This window comes from Varanus komodoensis, unplaced genomic scaffold (assembly GCF_004798865.1).
Source record: "Varanus komodoensis strain SLA01 unplaced genomic scaffold, ASM479886v1 scaffold38, whole genome shotgun sequence".
NCBI lineage: Eukaryota > Metazoa > Chordata > Lepidosauria > Squamata > Varanidae > Varanus > Varanus komodoensis.
Window position 1 is genome coordinate 663172 of NW_025335909.1, and position 24344 is coordinate 687515.

The window sequence follows — 24344 nt, forward strand, 5'->3', positions numbered from 1 at the left end:
CCGGGCGCGGCCCGCCCGGGCTCCGGCCGCCTCGGCGCGCTTCCGCTTCGCGTTCCGGGGCGGCCTCGCCGGCGCCTGAGGGAAATAGGCCGCGGCGGAGAGCCTCCCCCGGTTCCTCCCGGCCGGCGGGCGCCGCCCTCGCGAGCGCGGGGTCCCGAGGCAGGCCGGGGCGGCGGGCGCGGGGCGAGTGATCGGCCGGCCACCTCCAGCCGTCCCCGGTCGCCCGGCCCGAAAGGGGGATCCCGCGGTGACTAAGCAAAGGGGAAGGGCGGATGGGGCGGCCGCCGGGTGCGTGTGGCGGTGGGGACAGGTGCTCTGCGGTGGGGGGCGCCACCCATTCATCGCTCCCCCCTTCGTCAGTTCGGCCCCTCGCCCACCCCCCCGCAGGGCCATGGGGAAGAGGGCGAGTCGAGCCCCCAGTCCGAATGGGCGGAGAGCTGTGCGGGCTGGGTGGGTGGGTGGATGGGTGGCAGCGGCTTCCGACACTACAAAAGGGACGCTTTCCAAGTAGGTCCTTTGTGGATCTGGAAATTAGACAGCGGCGGTGGGATGGGGTGGTTTGGCGGGTTGCTCTTTCCTTTTCTCGAGGTGATCTTTCATTAAAATCATGCTGCTAATTCATTTTCTTTTTCAAAAAGTGGTTTCTTTCCGTGTGATGAAAGTGAGTCCAAAAGTCAGTTCAGGTGGAATGGTGACTGACTTCTTTTGTCTCCCCTGCTCCTTCAAAGGTTTCTGATCTTATAAAGTTGCTTTGCCAGGCACAGGAAGCCCTCAACTGGAGTAAAATGATTGCCTTTATTATATTTAGGTATTGTCTAAGGTCCACTGGTGCAAATTCACAGGGCAGGCAACAAAGAGTCTCCTTAATGGCACTTTAATAGCTTCTACCACAGTAATAGTGCAACATCTTGTAGACGTTTGCTCAGAAGTAAGCCCCACTTCATTCCATAGGACTTACTCCCGGATAAGACTGACACTCTTTTAAGGCAATACACTGTTGATGAGTTCCTATATCTTTTGGCAGTAGGCTAAAGTGATCTAACTCTTAGAAGCCTTTTTTTCTGAAGATATAGTTGCTTTTCTAGGGTAAAAAAGCTGGGAAGTGTGTGGATCCTTTCTCCGAGAAAGCAGAATAATATGTAGATTGAAAACTGTTTGTATAAGCATCTTTTGTTTCCCTGTAGGTTGATTTATTGAGTCATATGCCTTATGCTAATCTGTATGTAATCTGGGTGTTCCGGTATCAGTTTGCAGCTATTGTACCATAACAGAATGCGTTAAAAATGAGTCCGCTTTCTTTAGCCTTTGATTTACTGATGTTACCTCTCATCAGTACAGCAGCAGATTTTAAAAAAATTATTTTTAATACAACAGCAGTAGGTGGCAACCACCGTTTTGCAAGAGACATTTCATTAGTTATCTCACACTGGAGGGAATGGGCGAGTTTGCCTGATCATCTTCAACCAGGATGGCTAAATAAGCAGCTGTGGTTTGCAGCACATGATGGGGCACCTGTAGGCATCCCTGCTGTATCCCAGTGCCTGTTCATATGTAGTAAATTCTACATCTGGTGAGGGTGAGTTGTTGGTGTGGTTAACAAAGCAACCAGAACACATGGGCTCTTTTAGGGATGTGGGTGATTTTTTTTTTAATCATGTTTGAACAACACGACAGTTTATGAGCTGGGGTTGGATTATGGAATGAATAACCAGCATGTGCTGCAAACCAAGGTGGTCCATTTAAACCACTGTGGCTGCAAATGATTGTGAGAACCAGATCAGTGTCTGTTCTAAGATGCCTGCTATGACTATGCATATACTATCTAAATTATTCGACAAGCAAAGTTTTCCTTATTGGGTGAAAGACCTAGTTATAAGCCTGTGGTTGCTTTTTAAAAATATACATTTGATGAATAAAGTTGTCTTGCCAGAACTCACAAATTCCTGAGTTTAAAATGGTACTATTTTAATTGATTTGATTTTTCTTAGGCTCTGACTGAGAACCAGCTTTGTTTTGGAAGCTCTTGAAACTGAATAGTGCCCAACAGTTCTTCCTTTTCTTTAGCCGGTCTTAGGGTTAGCATGAGGGTTATTTAAGCTTTAGTAAGCATTGCTAATTTGTGTAAAACAAATGTTGGGATGAAACCATATTTCAAAAAATAACTTGTCCTATTTTTCTTGCTTTCATTTGCACCTGTATTCCAGTCACTTACTATAATGTTGATACAGCAAAACGACGGTCCTGTTGTTTCAGACCATAAGTAATTATACGAGCAAGAGTTGAAATTATTTTTATCCTGCTTTTCTGTTATCAAACTTCATATCCAGTCATTTCATTTCATTTATTACATTTCTGTACTGCCCAGTCACTGTAGCTGTCTGAGTCGTTTACAGAGATAAAACCCTTAAAATACATTATGGAAGCATATGCACGTGAACATAGGACTATAAAACATACAGAGGCGTGCATATATTTGTTTTGGACTATTGACACACAGTCCCTAAGAAGCTGTCATGTTTCGACAAATAAGTCCTAGAACAGCCTGTATAGCTTAGCCATGCTGGCTTTGGCAGACCGGGTGCTGCAGAAATTCTTTCCATCAAAACATGTTGCACTCCCCAAACCCTCCTAATTTAGGATTACCAGCATCCAGTGGCCAGGGACAAGGATTTCCTCCATGTTTCTCCTGCTGTGTCTTTTGCTCCTACTCACAAGGATGCTGAAGCACCACCAGATTCCTTGTACCCCAGTGGAAATTCATTCCTCCTTGTTTCCCGGAACACACACCCATTGCAGACTTAGGAGCCGCACTAGCATGGAACTAACCATGCCTGCTGCAAGGACAAGAAGTAAGAACTCCAAGGCTAGAGTACCAGCTCCAACTTTAGCTTGATTTCTGAAGTAGGAGCTAGCACTCCAGCTGTCCTGTGTCTTGAGCATAGGATTACACCTCAATACATTTAAGTTGTATAAGAGGCAACAAAGTGCCTATGGATAGTGACCACTCTACGTAACAAAGGTGTGCAAGATTTCCGTGTGCAGTTTCCTAACATAGACTTAGATCTTAGCATTCACATGCGCATGCAGTGTCACAGACTGGCAAAGCTTATCAAAGCTGCAGTCTTCAACCCAGTTGCTAGATAAATGGTAAATTAGCCATTTGGAGAATTTAGTTCAAGAGTAATTCCTACAACCCTCCTGTTTAATATGTTGTTCCTGATGCTTTAGGTTTAGGCCATTGATGTTAGTATAATGGACAAAATGTGATCACAGCATATGTCTTCCTTTTTGTACTCCTGCTTATCTGTTAGCAACAGAAAGGGATAAGCTGAAGTTCGCATTTGCTTTCTGGAGACAAACCAACAAGAGATGTTCTTTATTGGAAAGGAAAGTGAAACTTAAAGCACTTTCATACTTAGAGCTAGAACGTTTTCCAAAGTTCAGCCTTTGCTTGGTACAGTTGGCAATTTAATTATATTTGCTAATTATGGTACACATACATGAAGTTTAAATCTAAGAACTTTTTAATCTGTGTACTGTTTTTAGAAAGGACTAAATGCCAGTAGCATTGCTCATTTGCTCTGTAACTTAGACCTGTCTATTTTGTCATTCATTTCATTCAGAGATTAATGCAATAATTTCCAAATGTTGTGTTTTGTATCTAAACCATATGTTCACTTTGTCTATAAGGAGTTATCTAACTCTGTCTATGAATCTATATTAAAGATATTCCTAAGCATTGTACAAAGGACAAGATTACTTTCTTGGGAATGTCTGTTGGAAAAAGGTATGTTTTAGTAAGTGCTGAAAATCAAAGACTGGCACTAATTTGTAGTGCGGGGGAAGTTGCAGGGAGTTGGTGCAATGCCACTAAATGCCCTGGTTTGAATCATGATGAACCAAACCATCTGTTTTCCGCTACTGGACTGATGAAAAATAAAAATCTATAGCAGTTCAGACATCATCTCACAGAGCATAAGAAATGCTCACAACTAGTGGTTGGAACTTGTTTTAATCCACCCCACCTTAAACATTAAATGAGAATTAGGATAACACTAAAGTAGAAAAAGTAAATTGTAGTGTGTCGGATCTCAGGCCCTGCCGTGATAAGCCTTTTCCTTTTCCTATGGCAGGGATGGGGAATCTGGCCCTTCAGCCTCAGCCAATATGGCCCCTAGGCAGAGGCGTGAGGAGTCGTAGTCCAGCAATATGTGGATGACCAAAGGCTCTCGCATGATGACATATTTCTGGGCCACTGCATTATTGGAATGAAATAGTCACATATTGAAATGGTAAGGGTCAGAAATTACGAAAGGGATGCTAGACAGTAACGGGTACTGCATAGCCATTTGTCCTGCAGTCTTTTCAGATAATGAAACTAGCTCAATTTTTCTAACCACGTTGATGGATTTTGTTCTTCAGAAATTGGATGGAGCTTATCTTCCCCTCCCCCGCCACACACACACACCAGTAAGCTTACCCTTTACTGTTCAGCTGCTGTTGAGTGTGTATATATATATTTGTCCAAGTGTCACATGCACCTGTTGGATGTTGCCTGTGATGTGGTGATGTCGCAGGCAACCTCTGCAGTTTTAAGGGGTTGCTTGTCTTCAAGGCTTTTGCCTTGGGCTCACGCTAGCCTAGGCATCCTCTAGCCTTGTATAAAAGGTCAGGCAAGGGTGCTACTCCTGTGCAGCGGTGCCCTGCCGCTTTGGGGCATTTCAGTTTTGTTTTGGGGGTATTATTTTGCTGATGAGGCTAGTTTTTACATGCAGTTCAGGCAACCATTGCCATTGTTTCCTTAAAAACTCATATATTTTATTTTGTCTTTTGTAAGTGGCACACTTCCGCTCACCATTGTTATAGTGCGCTCACACCATGTTTTAAAATAAAATAAGCATGTCAGAACATCCCGACACCCCCATTGCACATGGTTTAGAGTATATCTTTGAATTACAAAAGACATAAAGTTCAGCTTTGTGATATACTTATGAGTCTTCTGGTTGAGTCTTAATACCCATATGATACATGCAGTGCTTTACAAAATAATATCTGTTTTGTAATTTGTCTCTAGCTATATCTCTAGCTGTAGTTCTGTCTGTTGTCAGCAGTTCATACTAAAATGAGCTTCAGTACCACCAGCTGAGATTTGTGATCAGTGTTCCATGCAAGTCAGAAGTCCCATTGATCTGAACACTGGGAGCAGAGCGTGGCATAAGCTGCAGGCCATCAAGGGCACTTTTATGGTTAAGGCAGTAACAGTCTCAGACAGACATTTTTGGAGTGTGGACAGACAGACTACCTCTGGCATTTCAGTCCCATCTAAGCAAACCTATTTTTTGTTCTAACCTAACACACAAAGCTGCATCAAAAAACACAGGGCATGCATAAGAAATAGTTATTAGTTCATCGATGTGAAAGCAGAAAATAATGGCGACATTCTCATGCTGCTTTACTATAGATTTCTCAAATCTTACTGTCTGATAACATAGAGTTTAAAAAGAAAAGAAATCTGCAGTCACTTGCTTATAAAACAGGCTCTGTGAAATTATGAAATTATCCTTAGACTGGATTCACAAGGGTTTTGTTTCAAAAACCTGATTTGGTAGAAAGGGTATGAGGTGCCTTCTAGGGTTCTCAATTATGGAAGCTGTGCCTGCTGATGGGAGGATTATTAGCAGTCATCCATATGCTTGCTTGTAAACAGTAAGCAAGAATTCTTTGGAATGTTTCGTACAATTGCAGCCACTGCTTTAGTTGCAGCAACTAGTACGCAACTAATGTGTTGTTGGTATGTCAAAGTACACCCGTGAGTACATAGTGCTAATTCAGGCCTGCTGCATGCCATGTGATTGTGTGGGAGGTCTTTTTTATCTATATAGAAACACCCCAGTTCCTTAAAGCACGAATTGAGATACTCAGTGTGGAGTTCACACAGTCATGACTTCCATGAAAACATATCCGCCACACTTGCCCAGTCTTTGTATGGGAATTGCCATGTACCATCTTACAACATTTCTTTTATTTCCATTTTTCATGGAACTGAAATAACTTGATCAAGTTCTAGTGAAAGACCTTGAAAACTTTTGGAGAATCCCATGCCGTGTAATATCTTGCATGCCATCAGTAGAAATTAGTGTGATTAAAGGGACTTGTTAAATGTGTGGATCACATTATTTTGTAGTACTAATACAGCATCAGCTCCTTGGGAAAACAAGTGACCGCTGAAGTCCAAGGATAATGCCTGAATCAGGGCTTTTCACTTTTAAAATGTGGAGGTCAAGAAGCATTTGAGAAGTTAATGTAGTTTCCATTTCAATTTCTGCCTTAAAGGCAAGGAAACAGCAAACTGGTTTATTTTTCTAAGTGTTTGCTAGAACAACTACATTGTTAAACATTTACTTAGCTGAAATCCTCCATAAACCAAATGCACCAGTCACACCCATGTAACTGTTTTTGTATTCAGATACTTGTCAATGATGTAGCTATTCATTAATGTGTTGTTTGTGTTCTTGCTAATACCCTTTCCTGCTTACCAAGTGTTCTGGTTTTTCTTTTTCTTTTTGAGTGCCTAAATGTTGCTTTAAGCAACTCTGCATATGTCTTGTCATGTAGTCCATAACACTAGAATATATTTGGGTAACAAATAACTAGAATATATTTAGGTATTTGAATTTTCTAGACTGATTTGAGTAATGTCCCCTATATGTTTTACCACCTGTTCTTTCAACCAGAACTCTTTCCCCAGTGTTGGCAGATGCAGTGCTGTAAGGGTATTTGATAACAAATACTATCTAAATATTTTGTAGTGGTAGGAAGAGGGCAACTTCAAAATGTTTTTGGAAGTCAGATATAGGAGAGTGAATTAGATGAAAGGTTATAAGCTGGCTTATGTGGAAAAGGTGTTTAAAGCATAAGTTGCTTGTGTTCTCCCTCCCTCAAAATCATTTTATGCACAGGTTTGTTTTAGCCCAGCTTTAATGTTAGCTAGTGTGCTATTTTTAAATATTCATGTCAGCTTGAATTAACATACAGATTTATGCAAACGGATGCATTTGTATATGTTGCATCGAAACACAGAAGTATAATCACTGCCACTTGGTGGCAGTGGAGTTAATAGTAAAATCATTGTTATGAATACTCACAGTATTATTTGGCTATCTTAGAATTATCTCTTGTATATGTCAAATTCTGAATGCTATAATTCTACTCTACCCACCCTCCAAGAACATAGATGAACGGGGATTACCTCAGTCTTCTCAGCTTTTTAAAGAATAACTTAATTCTTTTTGTGAAGCGGCAGGTTCTGAATTGCTTTTAAAATCTGGAGTGGCAGCATATGGCCAACAAGCTGTATTCAGCTTCCATGCATTTTGTCTTGTCTTTTCTTAGAATCTCACTTTTTTTCCCCTTTTTTAAGAAAGAGTCTAGTTAGAGCTTTGTTGAATCAGAAGTTGAGTTTGATAGCTTTTGTGTTCAAAACAAAAACAAGGAAAAGGCAAAATTAATTTCAAATGTATTTCAAATCTAAACATAAAATTGTGCATGTTTGAACATAGCAATACCAGTTCATTTCACTTGGTGGAGAAGTTGCATTCTTTTGAAGGATTGCGACACTTGCTTCCCGAAGAGGAAATGACAGACAATGTCCAGGGTGAAAGTCATGTGACTGAAAGGTTTCACTGTAAAAATAGCAAGCAGTATTACTGATTTCCCCCTGTACTATCACCCAGTGATGCTGGAGTATTGCTGCTTGTCTTGTGTAAAAAAGAGAAGAAGAAAAAGTTGGTACTCAAACTGCCATGCTATAATGTTCACACCCAGTATTAGCTAGCTGCCTTCCCCTGATTCATAGCTCATTTTCCATGTGATCCTTCCAGAACATATTGATTGCCCCAGGAATTTTGTTAGTAACACAGAGCATTGCAAATCCCGTGGGGGTGGTTAGTAACAGACAAATACGTTGTGCTTCAAACCACCTATTGAAAATGCATAATAAAAATAGCTAACCATTCAGAGAGGGGGATAACACAAGGATCCCAATGCTATTATGCATAAGTCACGGAAATGTGCCTGCTTGTCTCACTGTCATTCGTCACTGGCAAGAGGCCACTGTCATCAGTTTCACACTCCTTCTTGGCTGAAAGGCTAACATTTTAACCTTGTTCTCACCTGTGCTGCCGGCCGGCCGGCCAGCCTGCCTGCCTTTCTTTCTTCCTTCAGCTTCCATTCTGCCATTAAATTAGTCCAAGAACTCTCTAAGCAGATTACAAAAACCTTAACCCAATACAGGGTAGGTGAGTGGCTGATGCACGTGCCTATAATAATGACCTTTGGTTAACTCACCCCCTTTACTCTAAACTAACATTGCTTCCTGTCCCTGAATTTGGTTCAGTAATCCTGTGTGGAATACTGTGGGTTGTTGCTGGTTGTCCTAAGGACCTGTTGAGCAGGGATCTTGAAATCCGGGCCAAAGTCACTGATCATTTGGCACTTTCCAATTTAAAAATGCAAATAATTTAAATTATTTGTTTTTTCTTGGCACTTTCAATCAATCTAACCTAAGAATAGAAGTGTACATAGTTTCCAGTGTAGCTGTAAAAGTGATTTGGCACACCAAGGGTAGCCTTGATGCAAAGTCTGCAAAGGTTCGCATTCCTTTGGCTGTGGCTTGGCTTTTTTTATGTGATTTGTTGCATTTATTTTTATATGTTTATTTGGGATAAATTGGTTGAAGTATGCCACCTCATGCATGGGCTAAATTTACTTGCACACTTTTAGCATTGAGATATTTAAAGGAAACTTGCACAGAGCTGCATGGGATTTCCGTCTGTATGCCTTTTCACTAGAGTGTCATAGTAACACAACAAAAAACTAGTCTAGTGCTTTTGATACATCATGATGGCAGGGCTCAGTAAAGCAAGATTGACAAGAGGTTTTCAGTAATAGCCACTAATCATATATCTGCCAACAGCTGTTTTGGTATATTTAAGTCAGAAAGGTGTCTTTGCTAAGAGGTAAGATCAGAATTTTGTGTGCAGAAAAGCTTGGTTCAGTCTCTGGTTACAATTGTCCAACTTACAAGCAACCTGTACTTATGAACTGCCATGAAGCCTATCAATTTTTAAAAAATTACTATAGAAAATAACACCAGAGAGGTGTTAATGCCCTGCCCATCCAGAGAGGGAAACCTCTCTGGCATTTCCTTGCTGCTGAGAGGCAGTGTGGGGGAGGGAGCTAGAGATATTCCCTGCTTTCCCACTTTCAGGAGGGTCCTGCATCCCTAACCCCTGCACATGTGAAGGACCAACTATACAAATTTAACTTAAAGATGAATTTCTGTTTTCTCAGGAACAGAACTCATTCATAACTCTGGGACTGCCTGCATTTCCATTTTAAAGGACAGGAAACAGAGCAAGAAAAGCTTTTTACACGAGAAGTAGTTTCCAGTTAGAGTAGATCTTATTGGGTTAGATGGACTTCATATAAGGCCATTTAGGTTCTATTGCCTAACCCAAGGAATCTTAAATTGCAGGCATTGGCATGGACTGCACAGATAAAACACTTATCTCCTTCACTAGAGCCTTAATCAGAAGAGCAGGTGCCTGTTTTTTCCTTCTTTAAAGTCAGTCTGTCAGTGTCTTCCATGGGCAGGGCCCCATTTTATTCCCCCCACCTTTTTAAACAAAGCTCTTTAGGAAAAGGAGATATGCGTGTTACCAAATAAAACACTTATCTTGAAAGCCTTTTTGTGACAAAGTTTATGAATCCATTTGAGTCCTGTCAGTGACTTTTTCAAAGTTCGGACGATGTGTCTTTAAACAAGTGCACCGATTTATATGCTATTGCCGTGGCTTTTGATAGTAAAGCTACCGCTTCCTTTCTCTTGTTCCGGTGTCATCAGGAAAATCCTCTTTGCCAAAATAAATCTACAGTGAGAGAAGGACCCCCACAAGTTTCTCTCATGTCTCCCTCATGATGCACTGGGGTTGGAATGAGTTCTGCCCCCTCTTCCCGGCATAGTGGCGACTGCTGCTGTTCGAACAATATTTGATGCCCCTGTAGCACTAATTTGGGGAAAACTTGGCGGATAAAATTGTTACTCCTTAGGCACTAACTGGGTGTTGTAATGATGGTGCCCTCCTAAATGTAATCAACTAACAGTCCCGGTACATAATTCACATGCTTTACTTTCGTAGGATGTGCTTGCTCTATAGCACTTTTCTGTAGCATGTTTGCTTCCTGTGAGTGACTCCTTGTGCCCTGGGAAGCATTTAGTGTGAACTTGGAGGGGGCTGCCAGTTGTACATATAGAGGGGATTGGGCTGGGTGGCACTGCATCAAATGCTTTATGCAGAACATTTATAATAAAACAGTCTCCTTGTTTTATCCTGCAAAATGCTAATAAAACTTGATTTTCATAAATGAAACTGAATTTCATAAATGAAAAGCTGCAGTCAGCTTAGGAGCGGCTCCTTTTATAGATGACTGCTATAACCACATTGAGCCTATTGTAGGTAAGCAACTGAACTCCCAACCAGTATGTCTTAGTTAAAATCTTGCAACTTGTACTCAGAGCAGATAAAAATGGAAGTTCTTATTTAAAAAATAATAATATAGCAATTGTCCCTTCAAAATAAGGTGTTTTGAGAAGAAATTTGAATTTGGTACAAATATATTAAAGCCTACACTAAAGCCCAATATGTAACTCAGATTTTGTTTGTTTTTTAAACTCTGAGTTTCTGTGAATGAGCCGATGTGCTCGTTGATACAGCTTAAGCATTCCCATTTGGTTCCTTCTGCTCACGGGAGCAGCTAAATGGGGAGGGGGGCATTTGAACCTGATAGTCTGCTTTCCAAGACTGGGTGGCTTGGCCACTCTCTCTAGCAGGAGGAGCCAGGTAGGAGCAATTCAAGGCATGTGCGCTAGCATGCTGGTGCATTCACAATGAGTCATGGGTGTAAAGGTGTCTAAAGCAGGCCAATATCCCTTGAGAACTCAGTCCTGACTATCACATGCTTAAAGGCTGGGTTTTTTGTTAGCTGAGCAATTCATGCACAGGGGCTGGGGGAAGAGGGTGCAATACATTTAAGCATGGTATTGTGAGCTTCAGAGGTGCAAAGACCTAGGGGATGCTACCCGGTGTCATGAAGAGATGCATGGTATGCTGTGTTACCCTCTCACAGCTACCTGATCTCTGCCACATGATCAATTCTTGAACAGTAAATATTGACTTCTTTGTTAAACTGGTCAGAGAGCAAATAGCTATTTTTAAAATTTTTGATAGTAACCTGGGGGAGAGGTTGGGAGGTGAAGAGAGGTAAACATGTGTATTGCCCTAATGTATCCATGGTTTGCTACCTTGATGTGTTTCTGGATTGACGGAGGAGGTTGCTGTCGGAGGGGGGATGTTTTAAAGGTGTTTCTCTGAGTATCACCGGTTTTCAAGTACTTGAAAGGTTGTCACAAAGAGGAAGGCCAGCATCTCTTCTCAGTCATCCCAGAGTAGAGGACACGGAATAACAGGCTCAAGTTACAGGAAACCAGGTTTCAACTGAATAAGTTCCTGACTGTTAGAGCAGTGCGACAGCGGAACCAATGACCTGGGGAGGCTTGTGGGCTCTCTCACACTGGAGGCATTCCAGATGCAACTGGGCAGCCATCTGAGAGGGATGGTTTGACTTGAAGTCCTGCAGTGAGCAGGGGGCTGGACCTGCTGGCCGCCTTGCCCCTTCCAACTCTCTGATGATTCTGTGATTCTGTTCTTCCTCCTCTATGGTGTGTCTGATGCAAATTAGGGTAAGAGAATTGTTAGGAAAGCCTGTGCCACTGCGCACATTAGGATAGTCAAACAATACAATCTAGACAAAACTTGAAAGGGTTTCTTTGGCAGGTGACTTGCTCTGCATTCCCAGTTCATATCATGGCCTGGTTTAGATGATCATTGCAGGCTTCATAAACCACGGTTTATGGAAATAAGCTTTGGGGTAGAGTACTCCTTCCTCCCTTCCTGCTGTAATGTGCTGGCTTGGGCACAAAAGTTCTGGCTCGTATTTAGACAGTTTCCTGTTACATCTCGGCCAGAGAACTTGACTGATATCAGTTAACACCCCAGGAAAAGAGTCGGGAGCGTCATGCCAAAGCGAGCATATGAGGGGAAGAGACAAGGGGGGCCACTCAGGCCCAGTGCTTGTTCCTGGCTTGGAATGATATCAGAACTGGGTCAGTATGGAAGGGGGGGAACCAAGAACAACAATTAAGGGTTCCTGAACTGTAACAACCAGTTGTCTTGGCTGTTCTTGCTAACATGCTATTTCTGCTGTGTTTGGTTCGCAGGAGCTTGAAGAAATCCGCAAGTGTGGAATGAAGAATTTCCGTAATATCCAAGTTGATGAAGCTAACTTATTGACTTGGCAAGGGCTTATTGTTCCTGTGAGTGTGAAAGCAGCCTGTTATAATTTCAAAGTGCTACACAGGTCATTTGTTTTGGGTCATGACTTTCCTAAAGACTCCCTTTTACAAACTTAGAGTGAGTTTGCATGTCAGAAACAACTCGTGGTTAATGAACTGTGGATCGATAGTGACAAGGGAGGAAACAGGTGCAATGGCTCCTGCCCACCCATTTTCAGTGAGTTGGCAACTGAGAACATTTCACCTCTGTCTTGTTCTCATGTTATCTGAACCCAGAATTGAAGGTTGGCAGTGATATTTGCAGAAGGGATGCAACCTAAGGAATTAGTTCACAATTTCAGCAACATGAAATGTTCTTATTTAATAATACTTTGTAAAGTGCCTAAGCTTTTCTAAGCATCGTATAGATATTTTAAAAATGAAGCAGCCTCCACTAATACTCATATAACTAATAGGCAAAGGAAGAGGGAAGCAGGAAGATGCATGAACCAGTGTTGTAAAATTACAAAATTGAGCTTAGCGTGACTAGTTGGAATGGCTACTTAGCATCTCGGGGTAGTTTTGGCACCCTCTGTGACCCTCAAATGCTCAGTAGAATATGATAGAGATTATTTAAAGAGGTTTGTATTCCATTTTCTTCCACAAACCTTGTGTTTTTCCCCTCTGGATGAGCAATCTCCTCATGTGCTAGTATATAGAAGGGTGATTTTTATCAAGATGATTTCCTTTGATTGAGTCCAGAAGCTTTTCTTGGCTCCTGGAGTGTAGTCCCTCATGTTTTTGTTTTTTGTTAGTATATGTGTATGTGTGTGTTCTTTATTTGGAGCTGGAATACATAATTAGGTTCTGTCTAATTGATCTGAACCAAAATAGAAACAATTTAGCTGCCCCAGAGAACAATGGTAATAGCATCCTTGAAAAAGATTTGAAGTATACCTAATAAACTGGGGCACATGGAGAATGCTTGGAGTTGTAGGACATTTGTTTTACAGTCCATTCATTCTGTGAGGTTAGTAAGTATTTTTCCTAAGAAAAAGAAAAGTATACACTTGGTGTATGTGCTCACACTAAGCATATACCGAGAGCGTCATCAGGCTGATCTGCACCAGTTCTTGGAGAGCAACTTGGGATCAAAACATGTGGCCGCTGTGCAATGCATGATGCAGCTACAGCATTCGGCCTCTTCTTAAATACCTTAAGTGAAGGAGAAGCCACCAATTCTGCAGCAGTCTGTTCTGCTGTTAAATATCCCGGAGGGTTAGGAGTGTCTTCTCATGTGAGTGCTTGGAGGTGGTTCTCTGTGTGCTGATATACTGGGATAACTGCATATATTGACCTTGTATTAACACAGTGGCATTTGATTTCATAGGTCACATCATCGTAGAGGAATTGGATTTTTTAATTTGCTCAGATATGCAAGATGCAAAAGTGCCAAGCCTTTGTCAGTGTAAAACACCAACATTATGTTAATGATGGTTTTAAGGAGGATATCCGAAGCTCTTCCTTGCTGTGTTCATTTACACAGTTTTTCTGATCACTTGAACCACAGTTGGGCAGAATTAAGAACATTTAACCTGCAGTCGTGGGCTTTAAGCAATCTGTGATTAGGAAAGATAACACTTGTGGTATTTGTCTGAAACGTTGCAAGGCTTGTAGCTTGTGCAGGGGCGAGGGTTGAACCATTTGATGACATGTACATAACTGTAATTTATTAACAAGCGTCAATAGATTTGGTGGTGCGCTGTCATAAAAAAAGCATAATAGACATGCCTGTAATTAGAGTTCTTCGTACAAGCTGTGGTTGCTTTCAGATTTTGCACCGTTCTGTAGTCCAGGTGTTCAAAGGGCTCATTCATACCTGCAGCGGCCTCCCTAACGGCACCTTGTGACTCACGGCCTCTGTAAGCTCATAGTCCAGCTTTGCTCACACGGAGGCAAACTGCAGTGGTGGCACATGCAGAGCCCTGCATGGAGGGGCTGATTCTTGGCAGGGTCCCCACACGAATGAGTCCGACTGCAGGTGCTCATACTGGCTCGTAGTTCCGTCAGGTCGCTCCGTTAGCATCACGCTGTGGGGGGGGGGGGGGACCACAGGGAGGGTTGATTTAAAGGAGCATAAGAACATTCACTCTCTCGCCCAAGTCTTTCACACCTGACCCTGTTACTCGGTACGGGTGAATTCATTGGAGGAAAGGAAGGAATCCCACAAATTCAGGTGGGGGCACATTCTGAAGTGGGATATTTTCCAGTCACTCAGGGCTCCATTCATAATAGACTGCACTAGGCCTCTCTGAAAGCATTTATGGCAGCCTTTCCTGATTGGTGCCCTTCATATATTTTGGGCTTCAGGTCCCAGAATTCCTGACTAGGGGGCATGGTGCTTGGGACTGATGGGACTTGAATCTAGAACATCAAGTCGGCCCTCAGTGATGCGTGCCAGGGCCTATCAGCCTGCCATGGCAAGGATCCGTTCGGGTCATGAGTGGCATCTGCCATTCATCAAATAGCTTAATCCAATAGCAAGTAGTTCTTAGAAGGTGTAGCCTTAGAATGGCTGATAGGAATCTAGGGCACCTCCAGACTTCCCCAGATAATCTGCTGGGGTGGTTTTAGTCCACTCATCTTGGCTGCAGGCCAGCCAGGAAGACTTGAGGGAAGGGGAGAGAGCAGTTTGTGAAGAAGGCATGCTCTTCAGATGAATATACCCTAGAGTCCTTCTCTAGCAGGGAAGGTTTAGAGGGGACGTAACTTCATAGCAGATCACATGGCTTGCATGAGGAAAGTTCAGGTTCAGTCTCTGGGGTTGCCAGTAGAAAGGATTTTGGATAATAGAACTGGGAAAAGCCACTGGTCTGAGGCTTGAGGTGCTTTCCGATGGAGGGCTCCAGGCACTGGCCATCAAAGGCCATTGTGCAGATATTCACTCTTCCTAACAGATTTTTTTTCCCGGTAAGGAAAAAGATGGGAGAAGGGAAAGCATGGGACAGGTACAAATTGAAGACGATATCTGTCTCCCCCTGGAAAACTTGCTGTTGTAGCAGGGCTGCTGGTCATAGCAAACAAGCTCATTGCCACCTAACAATCTTGTGTCAAGCTTACTATAGCTAGACATTAAAATCCCCTGAGAAATTGAGAAATGGATGGAATTGCTAATACCAGTGCCACCTCAAGACAGCAGATAAATGTTTTGTTTTTAATCTTGAAGACCTTGAAAATGAAATCCACTATGAACTGGAGTCTTAACATGCTGTTCCATCTGATTCCTTTCACTTTCCAAGACTGCAGAAACTGAAGGATGGTTTTTAAATGCACTGCAATTGCAGGACTGAACCATTAATCAAATACAGCTGCCATGGCTGACACCATGTTAGGTGCTCCAGTAGAAGCCACTGGTGTGTTTAATGATGCCACTTCCTCATTTATCAGTAACAAATTGCCGTTTATCCATTTTGAGTTACAATGCTTTGGTGAAGCTTTCATTTCACTATAGGAAGCTTGTTTTCGCAGTGGTAAAATCTGCTTTTGTAAATGAAAATGGTTGTGACTTGAACGTAATGTTCATGATTAGAGTTTTCACAACAATAGGGCTTCCAAAAGACCACTATTAGGATTTCTTTTTAATACCATTATCTCCCAGATGGTCAGATTCCAAAAATAAATGCCTAATTTCTCACTCATGGGGGGAAGAAACCAGAAATCTCACCAAGGCTAAAAGAACTAGGACCCTTCCACTTGCTTATGAATCTTAATAGCCTGGAATACGCATTTTGCAGCTAATTCAGTTGTTTAACATCGTAGAGCGGAGAGGCTGCGTCTGTGGGCAAAGAGTTGGCTTAGTTGGCTCGGATCTCGCTTGCTTGCTGGCTCAATGAAATGGTTATATAGAAACTGATGCGCGTGGAACACAAGAGGGAGTTTTTTCAGGGGAGGAGGCTCCTTTGTGCAGTAAATCCCCTTTCCATATCTCAAAGCACTCTTGTAATTCATCTTTGTTTCCAAAGAGATTTGCCACGCAGCATGGGAAGCTGCTATTCAGGAAATGCAAGGGCAATGCTCCCTTGGGTGTGAGGGATAAGTTGTGTGGTTCTTTGGGCCTTGGCCAATTCATTTGTATGCCAAAAGTCCTGAACAGAATAATTTTGAAATCCCTTTCCTAATGATCTCGAGCAGTGTTTGGCTTTGTTAACTTGTACTTCATGTTTCCTTGGATTTGCTTGTTCATTTACTCTTTTTCTTAGTGTTGCACTGGCATGCAAGTTTGCTTACAGTGTTTTATATTCCTTAACCCCTCCCCCACAAAAAGTTGATCTGTGCAAAGATGACATTTAAAACCATTCACACATGCGGGAGAGACAAGAGCAGTTGGCATTGGTCACTGGAGTCCCATGGAGTCACATTCTGCGCTTTGATACAGCTTAAACATTGCAGGTGTTTTGATATCCTGATGAAGAAAGAGTTGTGATTGCCATAGCAACGACAGGATCTCCTAGTTCATATGTGTGGAACAGGGAGAGATTCCAAAATCCAAACGGCAGCAATATCTTTATTAGGCCATCTCAACAGTTAGGAAAAATGTACAAAGTTTTGAAATTTCCAGGTTTCTTAATCAGACAGGATGTTAAAAGGGCATTGAGGGGAGAGGGGGAAATTCATGAAGTCTGGTTAGGGTGGGGAGAAGGAAAAAGAAAAAAGGGTCAAGAGGGATACCAAAAATTCAGTTTTTCCCACTGAGAATGGGTAGATCATATTTTCTCCCTGGATTTTTTGTATTTTCCAGGCTTTGACACCTCTGGGGAAGCTACATATGTGACCCTTGAGGGGCATGGGCCACATAGGTAGCTTCCCCAGGGATGCCGCATAGGAGTTACAGGCTTTTCCCCAGATTTTGCCTGAACTTGCATGAGATTATACCCTTAAGCAACCCTTGGAGGGAGAGCTCTCCTCTGCATTTGTGTGTGACATATTGTTTATTTGGCCCATCATTTAAAAAACCTGTCTCGTGCTGGTTTCTTATAATTAGTGGCGCAAGTTAGAATCACTAGCGTATTCCATTAAATGGTATTGTACAAGGTGCTGCTGTTTGCAGACTTCATCCTCCTTATTAGACTCTGACACCTTTTCCATAACCCCTTGTAGGTTCATTCCTCCCTCCCTCCCTCCCTCCCTCTTCGTGTGTGTCAGAGAGAGAGAGAGAGAAGAACATTAGACCTTTACAGAGAAAATGTTGTCATTGTAGAGGGTTGGAAGTTCTGAAGTACATGTTACGGTGTGCAGTACAAGTTGTGTAGAGTAAGGCGTGCAGATCTGCTTGTAGTTCTCTGGAAAGGTGCACTGGCTTAGTAAAGTTTTCTAAGCTGCTCACAGGGTGACACATCAGTAGACCGGGAGTGCATTTCTGTGATGCAGGGGATACATTGCTGGGTTAGACAGGGGCTCAAGAGGCTTTCTTTTCTCTTCACTAAATGTAAGTTTCCTAAATAATAATAATAATAATAATAATAATAATAATAATAATAAATTAATGTCTTACCAGTCTCCTGCAAAGTCACTACTGCAAATCTTGGGATTCTTGTAAAGACCCCGGCGGTTTAGATTCCATAAGCCTGTGGAGAGTCCTTGGGCTAATCATGTGGAATATAAGTTTAACCATAATCATAATAAAAAATAAGGTGAGGCTTGCTGTAGATGATCTCCAGGTTCTTCCTGTTCTAGACCTGGACTGTTCTTAATATGTTGATTTTTCGTTCCAGGACAATCCTCCGTATGACAAGGGTGCGTTCAGAATCGAAATCAACTTTCCAGCAGAGTACCCGTTCAAACCTCCCAAGATTACATTTAAAACAAAGATCTACCACCCCAACATCGATGAGAAGGGGCAGGTTTGCCTGCCAGTAATTAGTGCTGAAAACTGGAAGCCGGCCACCAAAACTGATCAAGGTAAGGCTTTTCAGCAGGTTCCCACCGTTTTCCCCAAATTCCATTTGATTTTTAGTGAGCTTTTATAGAGGCTTATGTCTTTTATGGTCACTACCCATATGCTTCAGGCTGTTTGGATCTTTAATAAAAGAGAATCCCAAAAGTAAGAAGTTGGGTCCTTTGCTGAAATGAGCCTGTTTTTTCTAGTTTCTCAAAGACTGTTTATTTTGCTCTCTCTCTCTCTCTGACAGAGCTCTATTTTACCTCCCTGTGCAAAATTTGCAGAGAAAGAACATTTCTAGGAAGCTTCAAAACCTGGAGAGTGTATATTAGAACTGGCAACCCATGTTAGAACGTTCAGCTGTCAGCTGCCTTTTAGCCCATTCAGTTAAAATAAATATGTCCTTTGCCAAAATTTGACCAGCCTGCTCTGCAGTTCAGCTTGCACAAATAAGCATTTAACCATCCACTGTCTACAGAAAGCCCTTCCTTTCGATCACTTTCTAGGCTGGTTGATTGAGGTGTGAGTGCTATGATTTTTCTAGGTGCCTGAAACTTGGCTGGCAGAAGCAGATTCCCCTACCACCCCCTCCCCATAGCAGCCCCTTCAGCTCCCCAAAAAATGCTGCACAGAGGTTCGGTGGAGACATATTCCAGGAACCGAGCGTTTTTGTCCATCGAAGCTGATCCTGGATCCAGCTCATAGCATTTGCAGTATCATTTTGCCGCACCTCTTATCCTCCAGATAGTTTGCTCTCCCTGAATAGTAAACCTCTTGGGAACAGAGCTGTTGGGAGAAGACATGGAACTCTTCCTCCCCATCTATTTAAGTGATGGAAGGATTCAGTTGTGCATGTCTTGGAATCCACAGAACGGTTCCTTCATTTGAAATGAAATTGCATCCAGATCAGCATATATACCCATCATCCAAATTGTGGTGACTGCAAATAAGACCTAGTTAGGGCTATGGAATGTATTTCTGATATAGAACCATACAGTTGAAAAGGGGCCTAGAAGACCATCCGGTCCAACCCCCCTGCTCAATGCAGGGCTCAAGTCTCCCATCCAGATCCTAACCAGGCCTGACCCCGATTAGCTTCCAAGATCAGGCAGGATCAGGCACTTCAAGCTATACAGGTTGAGGATAGGATCAGAGTTCACAACTCCTTCCTTCCACCTTAAATTCACAGTTATCCAGTGAACGCAACTGATGGTGAGAGGCAGTGATTGGCTCCAGTCCCTTTGTGTGATCTTCACAGCTGCATGAGGGTTTTGATGGTCGGTTCTCCCTGTCTTATCCCTTACCATGCAGCATATTTAGGATTGCAACTATCTATCAACTATCCATGGGCTCTTTGGTTTGGTGTGTGAGGTACGGTAGCACTTCCAATTGTAGGGCATACTGTCCAGATTAAATACTTCTATTGGTATTAAAGATAAAACCAGCAACTCCTCTCTGCCGCACTTTACAGACGCACTGACACTTCCTTTGCTTTCTTTTGGCAGTAATCCAGTCCCTCATAGCACTGGTGAATGACCCTCAGCCTGAGCACCCACTTCGGGCCGACCTAGCTGAGGAATACTCTAAGGACCGTAAAAAATTCTGTAAGAACGCTGAAGAGTTTACAAAGAAATATGGTGAAAAGCGACCAGTGGACTAAAAAAAATCTGGCAGATTTGATGTCAGCAATGTGTGATAGAAGACCTGGAGCAGTGCATTTCAGACACACCACAAAGCAGGACTCTGGAAAATTGACAAGTGCCACCTCTTGGTGTTAACTTGTGGCTGTTACTAACTTTCTACAGTTTCTTAATCGAAAGTGGTTTAGGTAACCTGTAAAGAAAGGATTAAAAATTTAAGATGTTCTAGTTCTGCTTTCTTTGTTTAAAATCACTGCTTCAATATACTTTAAAGAATGCTGTTTCTTTTTTTTTTTCCTTGTCAGAATTTATCAAAAATATCTTAGACTTATAATCTGCCCTTAAAAGTTCGGAAGGTTGTGGCTGTTACTTCTTATTTTCCCCTGTAAGCCTTCCCCCTCCATTTAATATTTTACTTTCCCTGAGCACCTTCCCTCCCCACTCCAAAAACCCACACACTGATGTCTTAGCAAAACTACACTGTTGTCCTGACAAAAAGTTGAATGTTTGGCAGTTTGCTTCCTTTTCCCTTCTCTTAAATGTTGCACTGCGCTTTGTGGAACTTGGTCCCAAGTTTCTCCTAACTTCAGTTTGTAACATAATAAATCCACCACATGTATTCCATAAAATAATCAGAACTGAGCCCAGATCTGATGTAAATCTGGCTGATGTTACTTCAATAATGTTTATTAAATGGGGAACTCTAAGCTTTGTGTACATGAATGAATTACAGTAAGACTTATGAACTCTCCTGGGAAATTTTTAACACAGGATGTTCCATAGCAAAGGAATAGTGGGATGTGATTTTTTTTTTAAAAAGTCACTTTTATTCTTAGTATCTATGCAGACTACCTAGAATAAATAATTAACTGAGAATAGCATCACAAGCCAGTTCAACAAAATTTCAAATGAGGGACCAAGAGGCACCAAAGTGGAAAAAAACAAGGTTCCCCCATCCTACCCTCCTTTTCGTGGGGAGGATTATAGAAGGAATGCTCTGTGAAATCTTAAGTTTTCAAAACAAATTGCTAGCCATTTAACTACATATATCCACCATATTACATTTCTCCTGTGGAATGGCAAACTTACCTTTCCCTAATGCATTGTCTGATTGTTCTTGAAAACACAAGACATTTCCATGAAGCAATAAGTGGCCAATAGATGCAAAGGTTTCTGCCATTCTTAAATACCAGTATGAAATGCAGCATTCTAGAATTAGGCGAGCTAATGTGGTTTCTTTTAGTCCAGGGCCTTCCTGCTTAAGTAGGGTGACGTTTCTCCCATTTCAAACCAAACGCCCTTTCAATTTATTTTTAAACATTCTAAGTTTAGGATGCTGTAAAAAGTGAGCAAGCCATGTGACCAAAGGTGGTTTCCCAGCCACTGAAGTTTTAAATGCCTGGTTCAAGCGAACATTTGGCCCATCCCTTTAAAATCTGAGTAGAGAACAAAAAGTACATATCATCCTAATTCACTAGTAAATCCCTCTGCACCCAAATGGGAGATGTAAGAAGTCTTTTGCCTTTGCCATGTTTCAGGGCTGAAGGATGCAAGGGAGCAGTAAAGTAACCTTTGGGGTTTTAACTTTTTTTATATGACCTCTCCCCCACTCCTTTCCTACTCCATCTTTTGATTTAAAACCATAAAAGATAGACAGCCAAGTACCTCTGTTGAAAAGTGAATTTTTTTTCTTTCTAAGTTGGGGGTATGAAGCATCTCTGTTTTAAGTGTTCTTAGACAAAATACTTTGGTAGGCAATTAGTCAAAAACTACCTTTACTTAACGGACACTTGCATTTCCTAAGTGTGTGTCTTCAGGCTTGGTGACCAGCACTGTCTTATTACCAAAATTTCCACAAATTTTTGTGTCTTCATTTGCAGAAAGTTGGTACTGACTTTGTTTCATTCACGCTCACGCAGATTCAAAATAAACAAAAAATGCCAAATTTTATCTGTCAACCTGAAGTGTATGTAACTCCTGCATCTCATTGCATTGAAATTGGACCGTTTGTTTTTTCACCTGTTAGTTGCCTCTTGTTCACGTACAACACTCCAGTTCCATTTACCTGTCACTCTTGTTACTTCGATAGTGAGAAATCTCTCTTTCTCTTTTCAATTGTAAACCTCTCAGGTTAAACCGCTTATATGTGAACTGGTGCTCCCTGGAAGGGGAACTGAAAAGCTTGGGTTATTTAAGGAACTGCCGTTCAGAATTCACACCTATCTGTGCTGGGGCTTTCCTTCACCTTTAGGAATGAAGTGTACATTCGCACATGTGTGTGTACGCAGGGGGTATAGCTTTCTCACCTATAATCTGAAAATCACATGGTGTGTAACAAAACACTTGTCTTGGCTTCTGCAGACTGGTTGGTGTGTTTAGGGTTTTTTCTCTGTGGTACATCTGGACTGCTGGGTGAGTGTGTGCAGAGTATGTTACATATGGCCCCAAACCTCCACAGATACAACTGTTGTCTGCTCAAAGCAACTTTTGTAATTGTGGGAGTACACACTTAAAGAAAAACTCTTTCCTGATATTGGAACTGGTTTCCATTAGGCTACAGTTGTATCAGGTCACAAGCAAGGTTTCTACCGAGCCCCAGGACAATCAAACCACATCTGTTAGAGAACAGATAATTTTCTTTTAATGGAAGGCTTCAAATCCCACTGCCTCTTCCTTTAGCAGGTGCCCCGTTTCCTTTCAGTCCCACCCCTCAAAAGTTCCCTGCAAAACTTTTGCCTAGATTTTCATTGGCTCATGAAGCATGTGATGAGTAAACAGGCCTTTAGAAAGACCACACAGAAAACTAACACAACATAGAAAACTATCACAAAACCAGTGAGGAGGCCTATTTTCATCGAGATGGAGAGGCAGGCTGCTGAAGCTGCAGCAGATGTTTCTAGCGCCACCTATGCTAACTTTGGAACCTCTCTTCCCTCTCAGCTCTTCCTCCACTCCTGCTGTGGTTTGACTGTGAGAACCCTTCTGCTGTGCCTGCCAAGTTGCATGTAGAAATGAACACTTGATTCCTGAAAGTTACAAAGTGCTCTTGCTCCCGGATATTGAATCCTCTCGGTGGGTCAGATGTTCACTTCTACACATGGTACAAGGAGCTGGAGAATGAAACGGAAGCCTCCAAGTCCCAACATCCTTTCTGTTTTGCACATAGAGGCGGGAGTTCGTTCAAGTCCGAGCCAAGCGGTCCCCTTAGTCCAGCAAAACTGAGGTGTGCATGAATGCATAGTATTATGGTAATGTACTGTCAACTCAGGCGTTCGCACTTCTTCCCCCTGCCCTTCTTTTGGTTCTGTCTGGTTTCCAAAACAAAGCTGGATTCTAAACTTGTAGTTTTTGAGATCTCCAAGTCTACACCACCTTTCTTGTATTGGTATAGGCTTTCTTGCGATTCCATTCTGCTGCCCTGAATAAAATGCTCTCAAAGGCTCTATGGCATGGCGTATTTCCCTTGCGCGTTGATGTAGGTTTGTCAAAACCGTTCTGCACAGATACTAAGCCGAAGCAGCCTAGGGGTATTGCCTTGCTACAATTCAGTGATTTCAGTTTTTCCCCCCGAAAGTATATTTGGGCGTGTGTGGGAAGGGAGGGCATGCAATTAAGCGACTTGTAGCTCTGTGTCCTTGCTGTGCAGAAGGTTCCAGATCTTGTCTTTCATGGTCTGTTACGCTGGCTTATCTTTTGGGAAGCTTTTAATTGGGTTCCTGTACTTTATTCAAACCTGGGTTGCACCCTTGCGTACTCAAATCCTTTCTCATACAAGGGTGCATTTTAGGTAATACTGTTGAGTACTATAGTGCCTTAAATAGTTTATTATGGCAAGTGCTCTTATGGTCTAGATGCCTCTTCAGTGGCAAATTTGCACATAGATGAGGAGAAACCAAGAGTTGGCTATGTAGATATAATTTCAGGATAGCACTGATTTCCAACGTTTTTAAAAAATACAACTGTGACTCAGTTGCACTGTAAGGTGACTTTTACTGTATTTTTTTTACCCTCCTCTTGCCACTGCCACCTTCTCCAAGAAACTCAAAACTAGTGGTGATCATTCCCTTTCTTCTCACAAGTGTGTGGGGATGTCACACCGAGAGAAGAGTGCGGGCCGAAAGCATCAGTACGCTGACCCAGTGGAGGGATTTAATTGGGGCTTTTGCCAGCCTCCTGCCTTCCAAGGCTGCAGCCTCTTATCTGTGCTCCCTGCAGGGTTTCTAGTAGGTACATCCTGTGGGAGCAGAGCGAAGCAGCCTGTCTTGTGCCCACCCTTCCTCTCTCTGATGTCAGTTACAACCAGGAGCTTCAGCGTACCCTTCACGCATTAAAGAGAATTAAATGTAAGTGCACTGAAGTGCTTACTTATGCATCA

The 24344-nt window shown here is 42.3% G+C and overlaps 1 protein-coding gene across 2 annotated transcripts; it reads left to right on the forward strand.

The window, feature by feature from the left end:
- The first annotated feature begins 534 nt into the window (after positions 1 to 534).
- Positions 535 to 21914, forward strand: UBE2L3 (ubiquitin conjugating enzyme E2 L3). 2 transcript variants are annotated; one of them, XM_044440622.1, is made up of 4 exons: positions 535 to 588; positions 12338 to 12433; positions 18163 to 18349; positions 19835 to 21914. In XM_044440622.1, exons 1-4 carry the CDS (start codon positions 550 to 552, stop codon positions 19987 to 19989), a joined length of 477 nt encoding a protein of 158 aa, XP_044296557.1. In that variant the 5' UTR covers positions 535 to 549; the 3' UTR covers positions 19990 to 21914. The 2 variants fall into 2 exon arrangements, with proteins under 2 accessions (XP_044296557.1, XP_044296558.1); XM_044440623.1 differs by lacking the exon at positions 535 to 588 and adding an exon at positions 6681 to 6773.
- Positions 21915 to 24344: the final 2430 nt, after the last annotated feature.